Raw genomic sequence first — 12,333 nt, forward strand, 5'->3', positions numbered from 1 at the left:
AACGGGGGGCGGGGCCACCCGGTGACCCCGCCCCCCTCTGACGCACGGTGACTTGACGGGACTTCCAGGTGACGTCACGGGGAATGCCACAGGGAAGTCCCGTCATGTCCCGTGCGTCAGAGGGGGGCGGGGTCACCGGGTGGCCCCGCCCCCCGTTATTTAAGAACTGTCAGACGAGGAGCGCCGTCACACAGTGGGAGCCTCCCTCCATGCCAGCATGGGTGCGGAGCGGCCCGGAGAAGAAAATGAAGAAGAGAAGAAGAGAAGAAGAGAAGAAGAGAAGAAGAGAAGAAGAGAAGAAGATGAAGAAGAAGAGAAGAAGATGAAGAAGAAGAGAAGAAGATGAAGAAGAAGAGAAGAAGATGAAGAAGAAGAGAAGAAGATGAAGAAGAGAAGAAGATGAAGAAGAAGAGAAGAAGATGAAGAAGAAGAGAAGAGCGGGAGCCTCCCCCCTATGCCATGGGTGCGGAGCGGACCGAGGAGAAGAAGATAGAAGACGCCGCGGAGGAGATGCTGGACGAGAACGCCGGAGGAAGAACCAGAAGAGCCAGAAGAACCAGAAGATGGATGAAGATAGAAGAAAGAAGAAGTATTTAAATAAAGGAATTGTCAAAAACTGTCTCTTGTCATTTTTAACATTTTTGACAGTTTTTTAGTGAAATGGTAGGGGTACTTTTGTACCCCCTTACCATTTCACACAGGGGGGGGCCGGGATCTAGGGGTCCCCTTGTTAAAGGGGGCTTCCAGATTCCGATAAGCCCCCCGCCCGCAGACCCCCACAACCACCGGCCAGGGTTGTGGGGATGAGGCCCTTGTCCTCATCAACATGGGGACAAGGTGTTTTGGGGGGCTACCCCAAAGCACCCTCCCAATGTTGAGGGCATGTGGCCTGGTATGGTTCAGGAGGGGGGGGCGCACTCTTGTCCCCCCCTCTTTTCCTGCGGCCTGCCAGGTTGCGTGCTCGGATAAGGGTCTGGTATGGATTTTTGGGGGGACCCCACGCCGTTTTTTTTTTTTTTTTTTGGCGCGGGGTTCCCCTTAATATCTATACCAGACCTGAAGGGTCTGGTATGGAATTTAGGGGGAACCCCACGTCATTTTTTTTTTTAATTTTGGTTCGGGGTTCCCCTTTGGGGAATTCCCATGCCGTTTTTATCAATGAACTTCTATGTGTATTGTCGGCAATGCAATAGCCGCGGGTAGTTTTAAATGAGTTTTTTCCTTCAAAATGTCATTTTGCTGTCAGACTGTTCTAAACACAGGAAACATGCGCCCCTTTACAGGCATACTATAGACACCCCCCAGGTACGAAATTTAAAGGGATATTACACTTTTATTGTTTGACTTTAAGCATTATTAAAATCACTGCTCCTGAAAAAACGGCCGTTTTTAAAACTTTTTTTTGCATTGATCCATGTCCCCTGGGGCAGGACCCAGGTCCCCAAACACTTTTTATGACAATAACTTGCATATTAGCCTTTAAAATTAGCACTTTTGATTATTCATGTTCGTGTCCCATAGACTTTAACGGTGTTAGCGTGTTCGAACAAACTTTTTTCCTGTTCGCATGTTCTGGAATAATTAGGAATATAATTATCTACATTTCAATAAGTATTTATCACTTTATAATATATAGTAGTTTCTGGTCCATTCACTTCCTTTATTATTTATTATTTTTTCATTTATAAATTATTTTTATAATTTATACAGGATTGTATCACGCACCATAGCACTTGTCACTTTAAAAATACTCACTTTCACATCCTCTGTTCCACACAGCGCCATCCCCTATACCTTCATATAATGTCAGTGCTCAGCTGGCTGACCTCCAAAAGGAATTTAACCTGCCCAAGAACTGCCTAATCTGTGACATGCCCACCAGGTGGAACTCAACGTTGGCCATGCTGCAGTGGCTGCACACGCAGCAGAGGGCCATCAATGAATACCTATGCGACTATGGCACCACGACAGGGTCAGGGGACCTTGGTGTTTTTTTCCCCACGCCAGTGAGCTACGATCAAGGATGCATGCACTGTCCTGTCACCATTTGAGGAGGCCACGAGGATGGTGAGCAGTGACACTGTCCCTCTTGTCTACCTGTTGGAGCACACGCTGCGTGGGATAATGGACAGGGCACTTGAGGCAGAACAGAGGCAGGAAGAGGAGGAGGATTGTGTCAGCATGGAGGTGGAGCCTGGCACTCAGCATCAGCCTTCAAGTTATCATTTACAGTCTGAAGAAACCCATGGACTTGTACGTGGCTGGGAGGAGGTGGCTGCAGATCATGTCATCCTTAGTGACCCAGAGGACTCCTACGCTGCATGGCCTCCCTGATCCTGCAAAGCCTGCGGAAGGATCCTCATAATCGTGGTATCAAGGGGAGGGATGATTACTGGCTGGCAACCCTCCTTGATCCACATTACAAGGGTAAGGTTGCGGACCTTATCTTGCCGTCGGAGAGGGAGCAGAGGATGCAACATCTTCGGGAGGCCTTGAAGAAAGGTTTGTGAAATGCATTTCCAGAGCCTGGAAGTTAAAATTTCCTGGTCCTTCTGGACGTGTTGCTGAGGCTTCGGTCAGTCACAGAAGGAGAGGTGGAGACCGTCTGACCAATGCGTTTAGACAATTTTTTAGTCGGCAGCCCCAAGGTATGATCGGTTCCAGCAACCATCGCCAGCGTCTGATTCACATGGGGGCAAGGGGCAGGGGCAAGATCAGACTTGGACACCTTTCCCACTGAAAATCCTCTGGGTTACTGGGTCTTGAGGATGGATCACTGGCCAGAGCTTGCACAGTATGCAATTGAGCTACTGGCCTGTCCTGCATCCAGCATTCTTTCGGAATGCACATTCAGTGCTGCTGGAGGCTTTGTAACCGATCACGGGGTGCGCCTGGTAACCGAATCGGTCGATAGGCTGACCTTCATAAAAATGAATCAGTCTTGTATCACCAGCTACCAAGCGCCTGATGCTGATCTAACCGATTGATTTTTTTTTTATGTGAGATCCCTTCAAGACTGCCTATGCTGATGCTGAGTGACTATCCTGTTATGCTGAGTCACAATCCTCTTCCTCCTCAATTTTCATGCTGATAGCTTGTAAGAACATTTTTGGTTTCTGGGCACCGCCACCTGTGGCCAAGGCCCAATTTTTCTGCCCCTGTTTAACAGGGGCATGGAATTACAATTTTTGATCTAATATTTCACAACAGGGCTCATTCCTGCACTCCAACTATAGCATCTGTGAGGGATTGCAGTGTTGTGGCAGCAGTGGCTAAGGCCCAATTTCTCTGCCCCTGTTCAACAGGTGCATGTAATTACAATTCTTGATCTAATATTTCACAGCAGAGCCAGTTCCTGCGCCCACCAAGAGTAACTGTGAGGGCTTACAGTGTTGTGGCAACACCAACCCTTAAGGCCCCAATTTCTGCAGAGTATATAGGGCAGGCCCCTACTTTCAAACATCCAACTTACAAACGACTCCTACTTGCAAACAGAAGGAGACAACAGGAAGTGAGATGAAATCTACCCCTAGGAAGGGAAATTCTCTCCTGTAAGAGTTAATATGGGAAAAACGTGTCTCCTATCCACTGATGCTTTATCACCAATCCTTGTTTCACTAAAAACCCCAAATTTTCAAAAAACATTTGTCATTGGGACAGAAAGTGAGGTGAAATCTTCTGAAGAGGTGCACATACAGCAAAACAAATGTTACAGGGGTGATAACCCTTCCCTATGTTTTCCAAAAAGCTTAAAAATAGATTTTTTGGCTGGAGCTACACTTTAAAAATGTACCAGTTCAAAATTACAAACAGATTCTATTTAACAACAAACCTACAGTCCTTGTCTTGTTTGCACTGCCTACCCATGCCATTTGTCTCACTGATTTTCATTACTATTATACAGGATTTATATAGGGCCAACAGTTTGCACAGTGCTTTACAACACGAGGGCAGACAGTACACTTACAATACAAATCCAAACAGGAGGGATCAGAGGGCCCTGCTCGTTAGAGCTTACAATCTAGAAGGGAGGGTCACGTGGAAACATTCATATTTCATCCATATTGCCGGGACCCGACATTATATTAAAGCCGCAAGCAGTTTTAAATTACTTTTATTCCTTTAAAAATGTCATTTTGTGCAGGGACTGTTCTAAGCACGGGAAACACACGCCACTTTACAGGCATACTATAGACACCCCCCAGGTATGATATTTAAAGGAATATTTCACTTTCATTTTTTCACTTTAAGCATCATTAAAATCACTGCTCCAGAAAAAATGGTAATTTTTAAAACTTTTTTTTGCATTGATACATGTCCCCTGGGGCAGGACCCAGGTTCCCAAACCCTTTTTAGGACAATAACTTGCATATTAGCCTTTAAAATTAGCACTTTTGATTTCGAACGTTCGAGTCCCGTAGACTTTAATAGGGTTCTAAAGTTTGCCCGAACTTTCGGTCCGTTCGCAGGTTCTGGTGCGAACCGAACTGGGGGGTGTTCAGCTCATCCCTACTTATGAGTATAATAGTTTATTTCAATAAATTACTTTATAAGAATTTATTACACTATGTGAGAATTGTCATTTTGTGGGTCAATCCTCCTCCTTTGGAGTCTGGAACAGCATTCCACATAGGCAGAGAAGTATTCATTGAGAGACAGCTTGATCCTGCTGTCACTCTATTGAGGAGGGGAGACATTGCAGTCTGAAGTCCTGAGAAGCCATCCATGCTGACAGTGGAGGATTTCTTCTGAGACAGCTTGAGAGCGTTTGTCTTTTCATGAGACAGAAAGGCTGTTTAGTCTGGTGAGTGCGGATCTGATTTTCATGGGGAAAGAGATCACTAGATTGTTGGGGCGATGCACAACAGGACATTTATCACAGTAGAGAGCGATGAAAGATTGAAGTGTTCATATCTGTTTATTGAACATTTTGTGTCACTATTGGATTCGCTGTATGCAAGCACAAGACACAGTGGTGATTTTATCTTTACTAAAGTTTTCATTGACACTAGGCTATTAGGCTCACTTTAAATGTTTTTCATTGTGAGGTATATCACACTAAACTGTACTATATGAGGTATTATATACTTAATTTATTTTATAAAGTTCCTGTCTCAATTTTTTTTACATGTTAGGTTTAATCTCATACTTAAAATAGATGAAACAAAAAAAGCAGGATAAGGGGAAGTTATGAGCCAGGAAAGCTAGCAGCAACCACCCTTGAGAGATCCAGTGAGGGTTCAGAGGTGGTGGCCAATGGTAGGTAGCTCAGAAAAGGACCTGCAACAATCAGAGGTGATACACATTAAACTTGTATTTGCACAGAGAATAGGCAGATCCAGTTGTGGTGACCCACCAGCAGAAGCAGGGGGACTGTTGTTTTTTGGAATTGGATATGTTGCCAAGATTAAGGAACAGTTCCCCAGAAGGCTGCAGGTAATGATCCCATCAACTCAGCTCTTACCTGGACCTTTGCAGTAGCAGGGAGCTGAATGCAGGTGGGGGAAAACCTATAACCCTTGTGGAGGTGCTAGGTCATCAGGCTGTAGGTAGGTACTTAGTTTTTCTTTATGCATACTTATGCATGAAATAGTAAGTCAGTTTATTATCCCCAAAAAGTACTTAATAGGAACTCAAGGAGAAAGCTCAAAAATTAAACATTATTTGACCATTTGCTTAGCTATTGGGTAACTCTAACTCATGCTATTAATATGGCCTAAGGGTTAAAAAAATCACGATTATGTGCTTATGTTTGAAAGAATGAAATGGCCAGATATGTGAAGAATTTATGGAGTACCAATCGCTGTATCATGTGTTTTTCATCTTACCATCCATCTTGTCCAGTTCAATTTGACCAAAGATCTGCAGGTAGGGCCGATAGAAGACACGACGGAAAATCCAGGCCAAACGCATATCATTGGGGTGAAGAAGACCCTCTGTGGCAACTCCGTAAGCAATCAGCCAAACTCCCAAAAAGAAAAGGAAAAAGAATACATCCTTCATCTGCGGGTAGACGAAAACATAATAACCATTACAGCTAAACTCCATATCAACAGCTACATTTACACCTGAAATACATATACAATAAATGTATTCATTTACAACCGGCTTTAATATAATTCACACATTCCTGTCCAGTGGGGGCTGGTGGTATTTTTTTTTTTTGGGGGGGGGGGGTGGCAAACAATGACACATTGCAATGTCATGTTACTATGTTTTTACACACTTACCATTTTTTGGACAATAATGATTTTGGGCCCCAGTTGTTTGTTCACAGCAAAAATATGAATGAGCCGGAGAGTGAAAACCATGAAATCAAAGCACAGGATGGTCCGCCCTGACTCATATGAAAATGGAAACATTCTGTAAAAGACACAAAAGATTATTAAGAAGCTAATTATACAAGCTAATCTCTCCTAAAGTATGCAGGAATTAGGCTATAAAGCTAAATTAATCAGGAATATATTGGGCGTTACAGGAGAAATATAAAGCAGGTCTGCGTTCACCAGCCACCTTACAGTAGGTTACAAAACTAATAAATGGAGATCTGGGACAATTTAATCACATAGCGATGAGGCAACCCCTGTATGCCTATTAACCCATTGATTTAAAATCTGAAAAGATGGACCTTACCAACCCTGAAAACACTACTTTACAAACATAGCGCTCTATTCCTCATGCAACTCAATCCAGGATAAGGCAGACTTCATTTTTCTCTAAGTCAGCCCTTCCCAAAGTCTCTCGCTTACTAAATACCGACTCGACAAAAAAACCACAGTACAGAAAACCTTGAAATTCATTAAAACCCTTAAAATGAAACTAAAGCTGTATGGGCAAAATATAAGTACACTATAATAAACGTACTGTACATATAACACTGCTTGTTAATAGCATTACCAAAAGTTTTTTTTGTTTGTTTTTGAGTCCACCTGTAATATAACTTTATTACCATTATTTATTACCAAATACTGCCAGCAGTTGTTATTTTTGCATTTCATGTAACATGCCAAACTGTTCAGCAAAAGGCAGTTGCAGGGTTGGGAGAAACCATTTTACACTGACTTACAACTGTACTTACAATAGTTAGCTTTTATTTATATGGCTTAAAACTTTTTTTTCTAAAGTTAAAAAAATGCTGTACCTGCTTAAAAAGCATTACCAACGGGGCATGGCTTGACCTCGGTGGAAGTTGGCCGCTTAGCTTGTGAGCTCCAGCTAACAGAGGAATCAAGTTGATCACTATGGAGGGTCACAGATCAACTGCAAGCCGAGGTAGTTAGCCTCTTTAATAATCACTTGGATAGACCCCGCACTGCACCGATTGAGATGGAACGCATCCATCATGCCCTCCGACCATGAGGCAGGGTGTCTGACCCACCCACAGATGTAGTCTGCTGCATAATAGGCTACCAACTAAAACTTCTCTCGTACACCTGTTCCAGGACCTATCCAACATCACGCTACAGCGTAGAAGGGAACTCCGTCCCCTACTAGAGGTCCTCCGCATGAATGGAATTTCATACAGGTGGAAGTTTCCCTTCTGCCCGTCAGCCTCCTTTTAGGGCCGCACAGCACTTCTCAAAGTGCCGGAAGATCTTCGTCACTTCCGTGACAAGCTGGATATCCTGATGACAGAGGTGCCTAAATTGTATACTGAATTCCGCCATCCCTCTGCAAGGCCTACACAATCCAGGAACTAACTCATGGAAATCCAGGAACAGGATTACCGCAGGAAACGGTCACCTTCTGAGAATTGGTTCCCACCAATCAGCTTCAGGCCCTCACCATGGCAACAGCCCCTTGAAAGCTCAGCAAACCCCAAGAGCTCGCCGGGACAGCAGAGACCCTAAAGCTCAGATAAGTTGCTTTTTCTTTTTTTCTTTTCTGTTTTCTGGCAACGTTCCACCCATTACATCCATTACTTTATTGCCTAGACTTCTGACCACCCGGTTCCAATGGTAATACACAGCCTCTACCATACATGTGGGTTTGCAACATCAAGACCTGGACTGCACCCTATCTACCATCCATTTGTGGACTCACTCAGGATCAAGTGGGATGTCTCTTGACTATTTCTGCAGCTGGAGTTTCCCACACCATCACCTAACTCACCGACTTATTCGGCCGATCAGCCAAACCCAACCTACAGGCATAGCCCACCCTGTTCCACATGCCTCCATCTGTACATTCCTGGATACATTCTGCAGAAGAACCCAAGTCTTCACCACATGATTCCTCTCCCCCCCCATGCCAGACTTCTCTCCATTCCTCTCCCCCCGTTTTAGCTGGCATTTTATTTGACAGAGGTGGGAACAAATAGCCCCCCTTGGATTCTCTAGCTTTGAGGATGACGCGCGGGGTGCTAGTGCCTGGCTTGGGAAATTTGTTACAAGGTAACCAATAGCAACTCCCAACTTTCTCAGCTTTTGCTAATTATCTATGAAGCCACATAGCGACTGATCACCCAGAGTGTAATGCCTAAATCTACACCCGTACTGTTCACCTCTTGACATATCTCCTATATATACCAGTTTCTCTCCACCCACTTTTGCTGGATGCGAGTCTTAACGGAGATTACCCTTGCTAGTCTTGCCCCTGCTAGTCATCCTCGGAGCTCCCAAGGGAAGATAACCACCAGGTACCATGTTCAATATAGGTGCCACTTCTACCAAACCTATTTACAGTATAAACTTTTCAAACGTATACCTTATGTACAGATAAATTTTCTTATTATATCAAACGTTCTAATGGCGATTAAGTACTGAACACTGCAGCTAGCAGAGGTTCTGCAACATAATATGGACCTCAACTCAAATTTTTTAAACAGCCTTTAGGCCCTTGGCGGTTTATATGAATAACTGCCAACTAATTTACAGGGAATCTTACCCCACATTTTTTACTATTAACACATGTAGGAACGAATACCTTGTATATCATAAGGTTGGAAAAAATTATAAGTCTTACAAATCCCTATTGGATTGTTACCTAAAATGTTGTCTAGATCCAAAAATGGTCATCAGGCTGCATATCACGAATCTTTAGTGCCCTAGGCTCCTGAGACACGTCACCTTTCTGACATGTTCCAGCAGATATCCTTGGAAGTGCCCTTTATGACTAGACACAATATATTCTCTCCAGTCACGGGCACGAATCTACATGAACCATGTCATTAAGTACGGAACACATACATATCAACTAACAATATCCAGGGAAACTACACACGTTACACGGTACAATGTCCCCTCATTCCAAAGGTTGTATACCCCACATACTACCCAGTAACCAAGTACAACAGCCTCTCTCGTAAAAAATTTGTTTAGTTTTGTTTCGATTCGTTGTTTCGTTAAATTTGTTGCATTCATTACATTCATTTTCGGAATTCGTTTAGTTTCATATTTGAATAAAATTCGCCCGCATTCGAAAAAATGTTACCACATTCGAAAAAAACTATCAAATTCGAAAAAAATCTACCGCATTCGGTAGATTTTAACCGAATTTGAAAAACTATATATAACCATTTTGCGAAATTCGAAATTCGGATAGAATGAAATCGAATTCCAATAGAAAAGATTAGAACAGAAAATATAAACGAATAGCATAGAAAAACAATAGAACAGAATAGAAAAAAATATAATATATTCTATTCTAATCTTTTTTTATTCAAATTCATTCTGTGCCAAATTCCAATTTCGGAAGATGGATATATATATATATATCTCTAGATAGATGAATTTGATTTGAATTCTATACGAAATTCGAATTTCTTATAGAATGAATTCGAACAGAAAAGATTAGAATAGAAAAGAATAGACTAGAAAAACAATAGAACAGAATAAAATTATATATATATATATATATATATATATATATATATATATATATATATATATATATATATATATATATATATATATATATACATATACATACATATATACATACACACACACACACACAGATATATATATTATATTTTATTCTATTCTATTGTTTTTCTAGTCTACTCTTTTCTACTCTAATCTTTTTTATTCAAATTCATTTCATTTTATTTTATACGAAATTCAAATTTCGGAAGATGATTTATAATATATATATTTTTTTTTTTTCTTTGCTGGTTCATTGTTTTTCTATGCTATTCTTTTCTATTTTATTCTAATCTTTTCTACTTGAATACAAATTCATTCTATACGAAATGCAAAATTTTTATATAGAAATAGACTGAGAATCGAATTCTAAAAAAACAATAGAACAGAATATATATATATATATATATATATATATGTATATCTTTCGAAATTGTAATCTGGTACAGAATGAATTCGAATAGAAAAGATTAGAATAGATTATATTTTTTTCTATTCTGTTCTATTGTTTTTCTGTTCTAGTCTTTTCTATTAGAATTTGATTTAATTCTATATAACCATTTTCCGAAATTCGAATTTCGTATAGAATGAATTCGCATTCAAATAGAAAAGATTAGAATAAAATAGAAAATAATAGAAAAGAATAGCATAGAAAAACAATAGACTAGCATAGAAAAAAATATATATATTTCCTATTGCTTTCTTATTTTATATTCTGTTTTATTGTATTTTTTTTTTCAAATATCAAGTTTATTCAACTCCAAACAGGGGCGGGGGCCCCGAAATACAAACATGAACAAAAAAGCACTTTGTTGCAGTTATCATACAAGGGTCAAATAAGTACGAAATATTATACAGTACATACTTAAGCGTGGACCTTTAGTGTATGGGAATATTTCTGGCGTGGAACAGATTAACAAGAGACAATGTGCTATAATCTACGACATCGGGGTATCCCCCCACCAACTTTTTCCATTTTTCTGTAGGAGGTGGGAACCAAGTTCCCTAGACTGGAGATGGGGTGAGAAGAATGAGGAAGAGGGTTTAGAGGGGGAAAGAAAAGTAGGAAAGAAGTAGCGGGAAGTAGGAGGAGAAGGAGACATGGCGGTAGTTGAGCCAGTATACCAACTCCAACGATGTGTATTCAAAGCATGTGGGAGAAAAGTTATGACCCGAGTAAACGCTGTCCTTCCTCAGAATAAATGAAAGCGTTCCAGATGTCCCAAGTCTTTTTATGGGCTTCTTGTTTATGTTGTGCAGTAAGGATCAGGTCTTCCATTTTCTTTATGTCCTCCACTCTCCGCAGCCACAATGAAAGGGCTGGCGGAGAGGGTTGTTTCCAACAAAGTGAGATGCATGTCTTCGCTGCGTTGAGCAAATGACGTGTAAGGGATTTCTTATATCTCTTGATGGGGATCAAAGAAAGGTGCAGGAGAAAACGCGGCCTCGTCAGGAATAATATATTCTGTGCATTTTTGTGTTATCCGTCTGACCTCACCCCAGAAGTCCTTCAACCTAGGGCATGACTAGAAAATGTGAATCAAGGTTCCCTCCTCCTCAGTACAGTGCCAGCACCGGCCTGAGGAAGAAGGAAAGCATTTCTGTAGCCTAGAGGGGGACAGGTACCAGCGGGTAAGGAGCTTGAAGTTTGTTTCTTGTATTTTGGTGCACAGCGAAGATTTGAGGGCAAGTGTAATTATACGTTGTCGCTGTGCCACTGAAAACGAGCAGTTCAGGTCTCTCTCCCATCTGGTCAGACAGGGCAGTGGGGGTTGTTCTTTTAGTGAGATTAACAGTGAGTATGTTTGAGATAGAATATGGGCTAGAGGGCCTTCTCCTGTACAGAGCTCCTCAAACGGTGTTTGTTGACGAGCGAATGCTTGTGCCTTTGGTAGGGAGTGAAGGAAGTGGTGTAGTTGGGCGGCTTTCCAGAAATGGAGATGGTAGACACCTGCTGAGTTAATTAAATCAGAGATGGATGGCCATTTTTCTCCAGTGATGAATTTGGCTGCGTGGTCACTACCGAAGTCTCTAAGGGTGTTCTAGTCCATGGGATGTAATCCCAGAGCAAAGTTTGGGTGGCCAAGGATGGGAAATAGAGGCGAGTTTTTTGTTGTGAGGGAGGTCTGCATGGCTATTTGGTGGCTATGTCTCAGAGTAGTACCTTTTAAAGGGTGCGACCTCATTCTAGGTGGGAGGGCATCAAAACACCACAATGCACTCTTTAAAGGTATCAGAGTTTGGGATTGTTCAATTTGGACCTAAAGTTTAAATGTTTTATTTCTCCTCCAATCTAGTATCTGCCCTAGATGAGAGGCAAGATAATATTGTCGTATGTCAGGTAGTGCTAGTCCCCCTTCGCTTTTGGGGAGCGTCAGCTGTGAGCGTTTCAAACGGGGCTTTTTGTGTGCCCATACAAATCTAGCGAAGAGGGATTGGACTTGCTTGAAGAATGAGGGTGGGATATGCA

The 12,333-nt window shown here is 41.8% G+C and overlaps 1 protein-coding gene across 2 annotated transcripts in view; it reads right to left on the bottom strand.

Annotated features, from left to right (window-relative positions):
* TRPM4 (transient receptor potential cation channel subfamily M member 4) overlaps positions 1-12,333 on the bottom strand; it is a 604,715-nt gene that overhangs the window by 78,619 nt on the left and 513,763 nt on the right. For both annotated transcript variants that reach the window (XM_073602273.1, XM_073602274.1), the window contains exons 18-19: positions 6,231-6,363; positions 5,829-6,003 (exon numbers count right to left, since the gene is read on the bottom strand). In XM_073602273.1, the coding sequence (XP_073458374.1) occupies positions 5,829-6,003; positions 6,231-6,363 (308 nt within the window). The remainder of the gene's footprint in view (positions 1-5,828; positions 6,004-6,230; positions 6,364-12,333) is intronic.

Source organism: Aquarana catesbeiana, linkage group LG10 (genome assembly GCF_042186555.1).
Source record: "Aquarana catesbeiana isolate 2022-GZ linkage group LG10, ASM4218655v1, whole genome shotgun sequence".
In the NCBI taxonomy this organism is placed as follows: domain Eukaryota; kingdom Metazoa; phylum Chordata; class Amphibia; order Anura; family Ranidae; genus Aquarana; species Aquarana catesbeiana.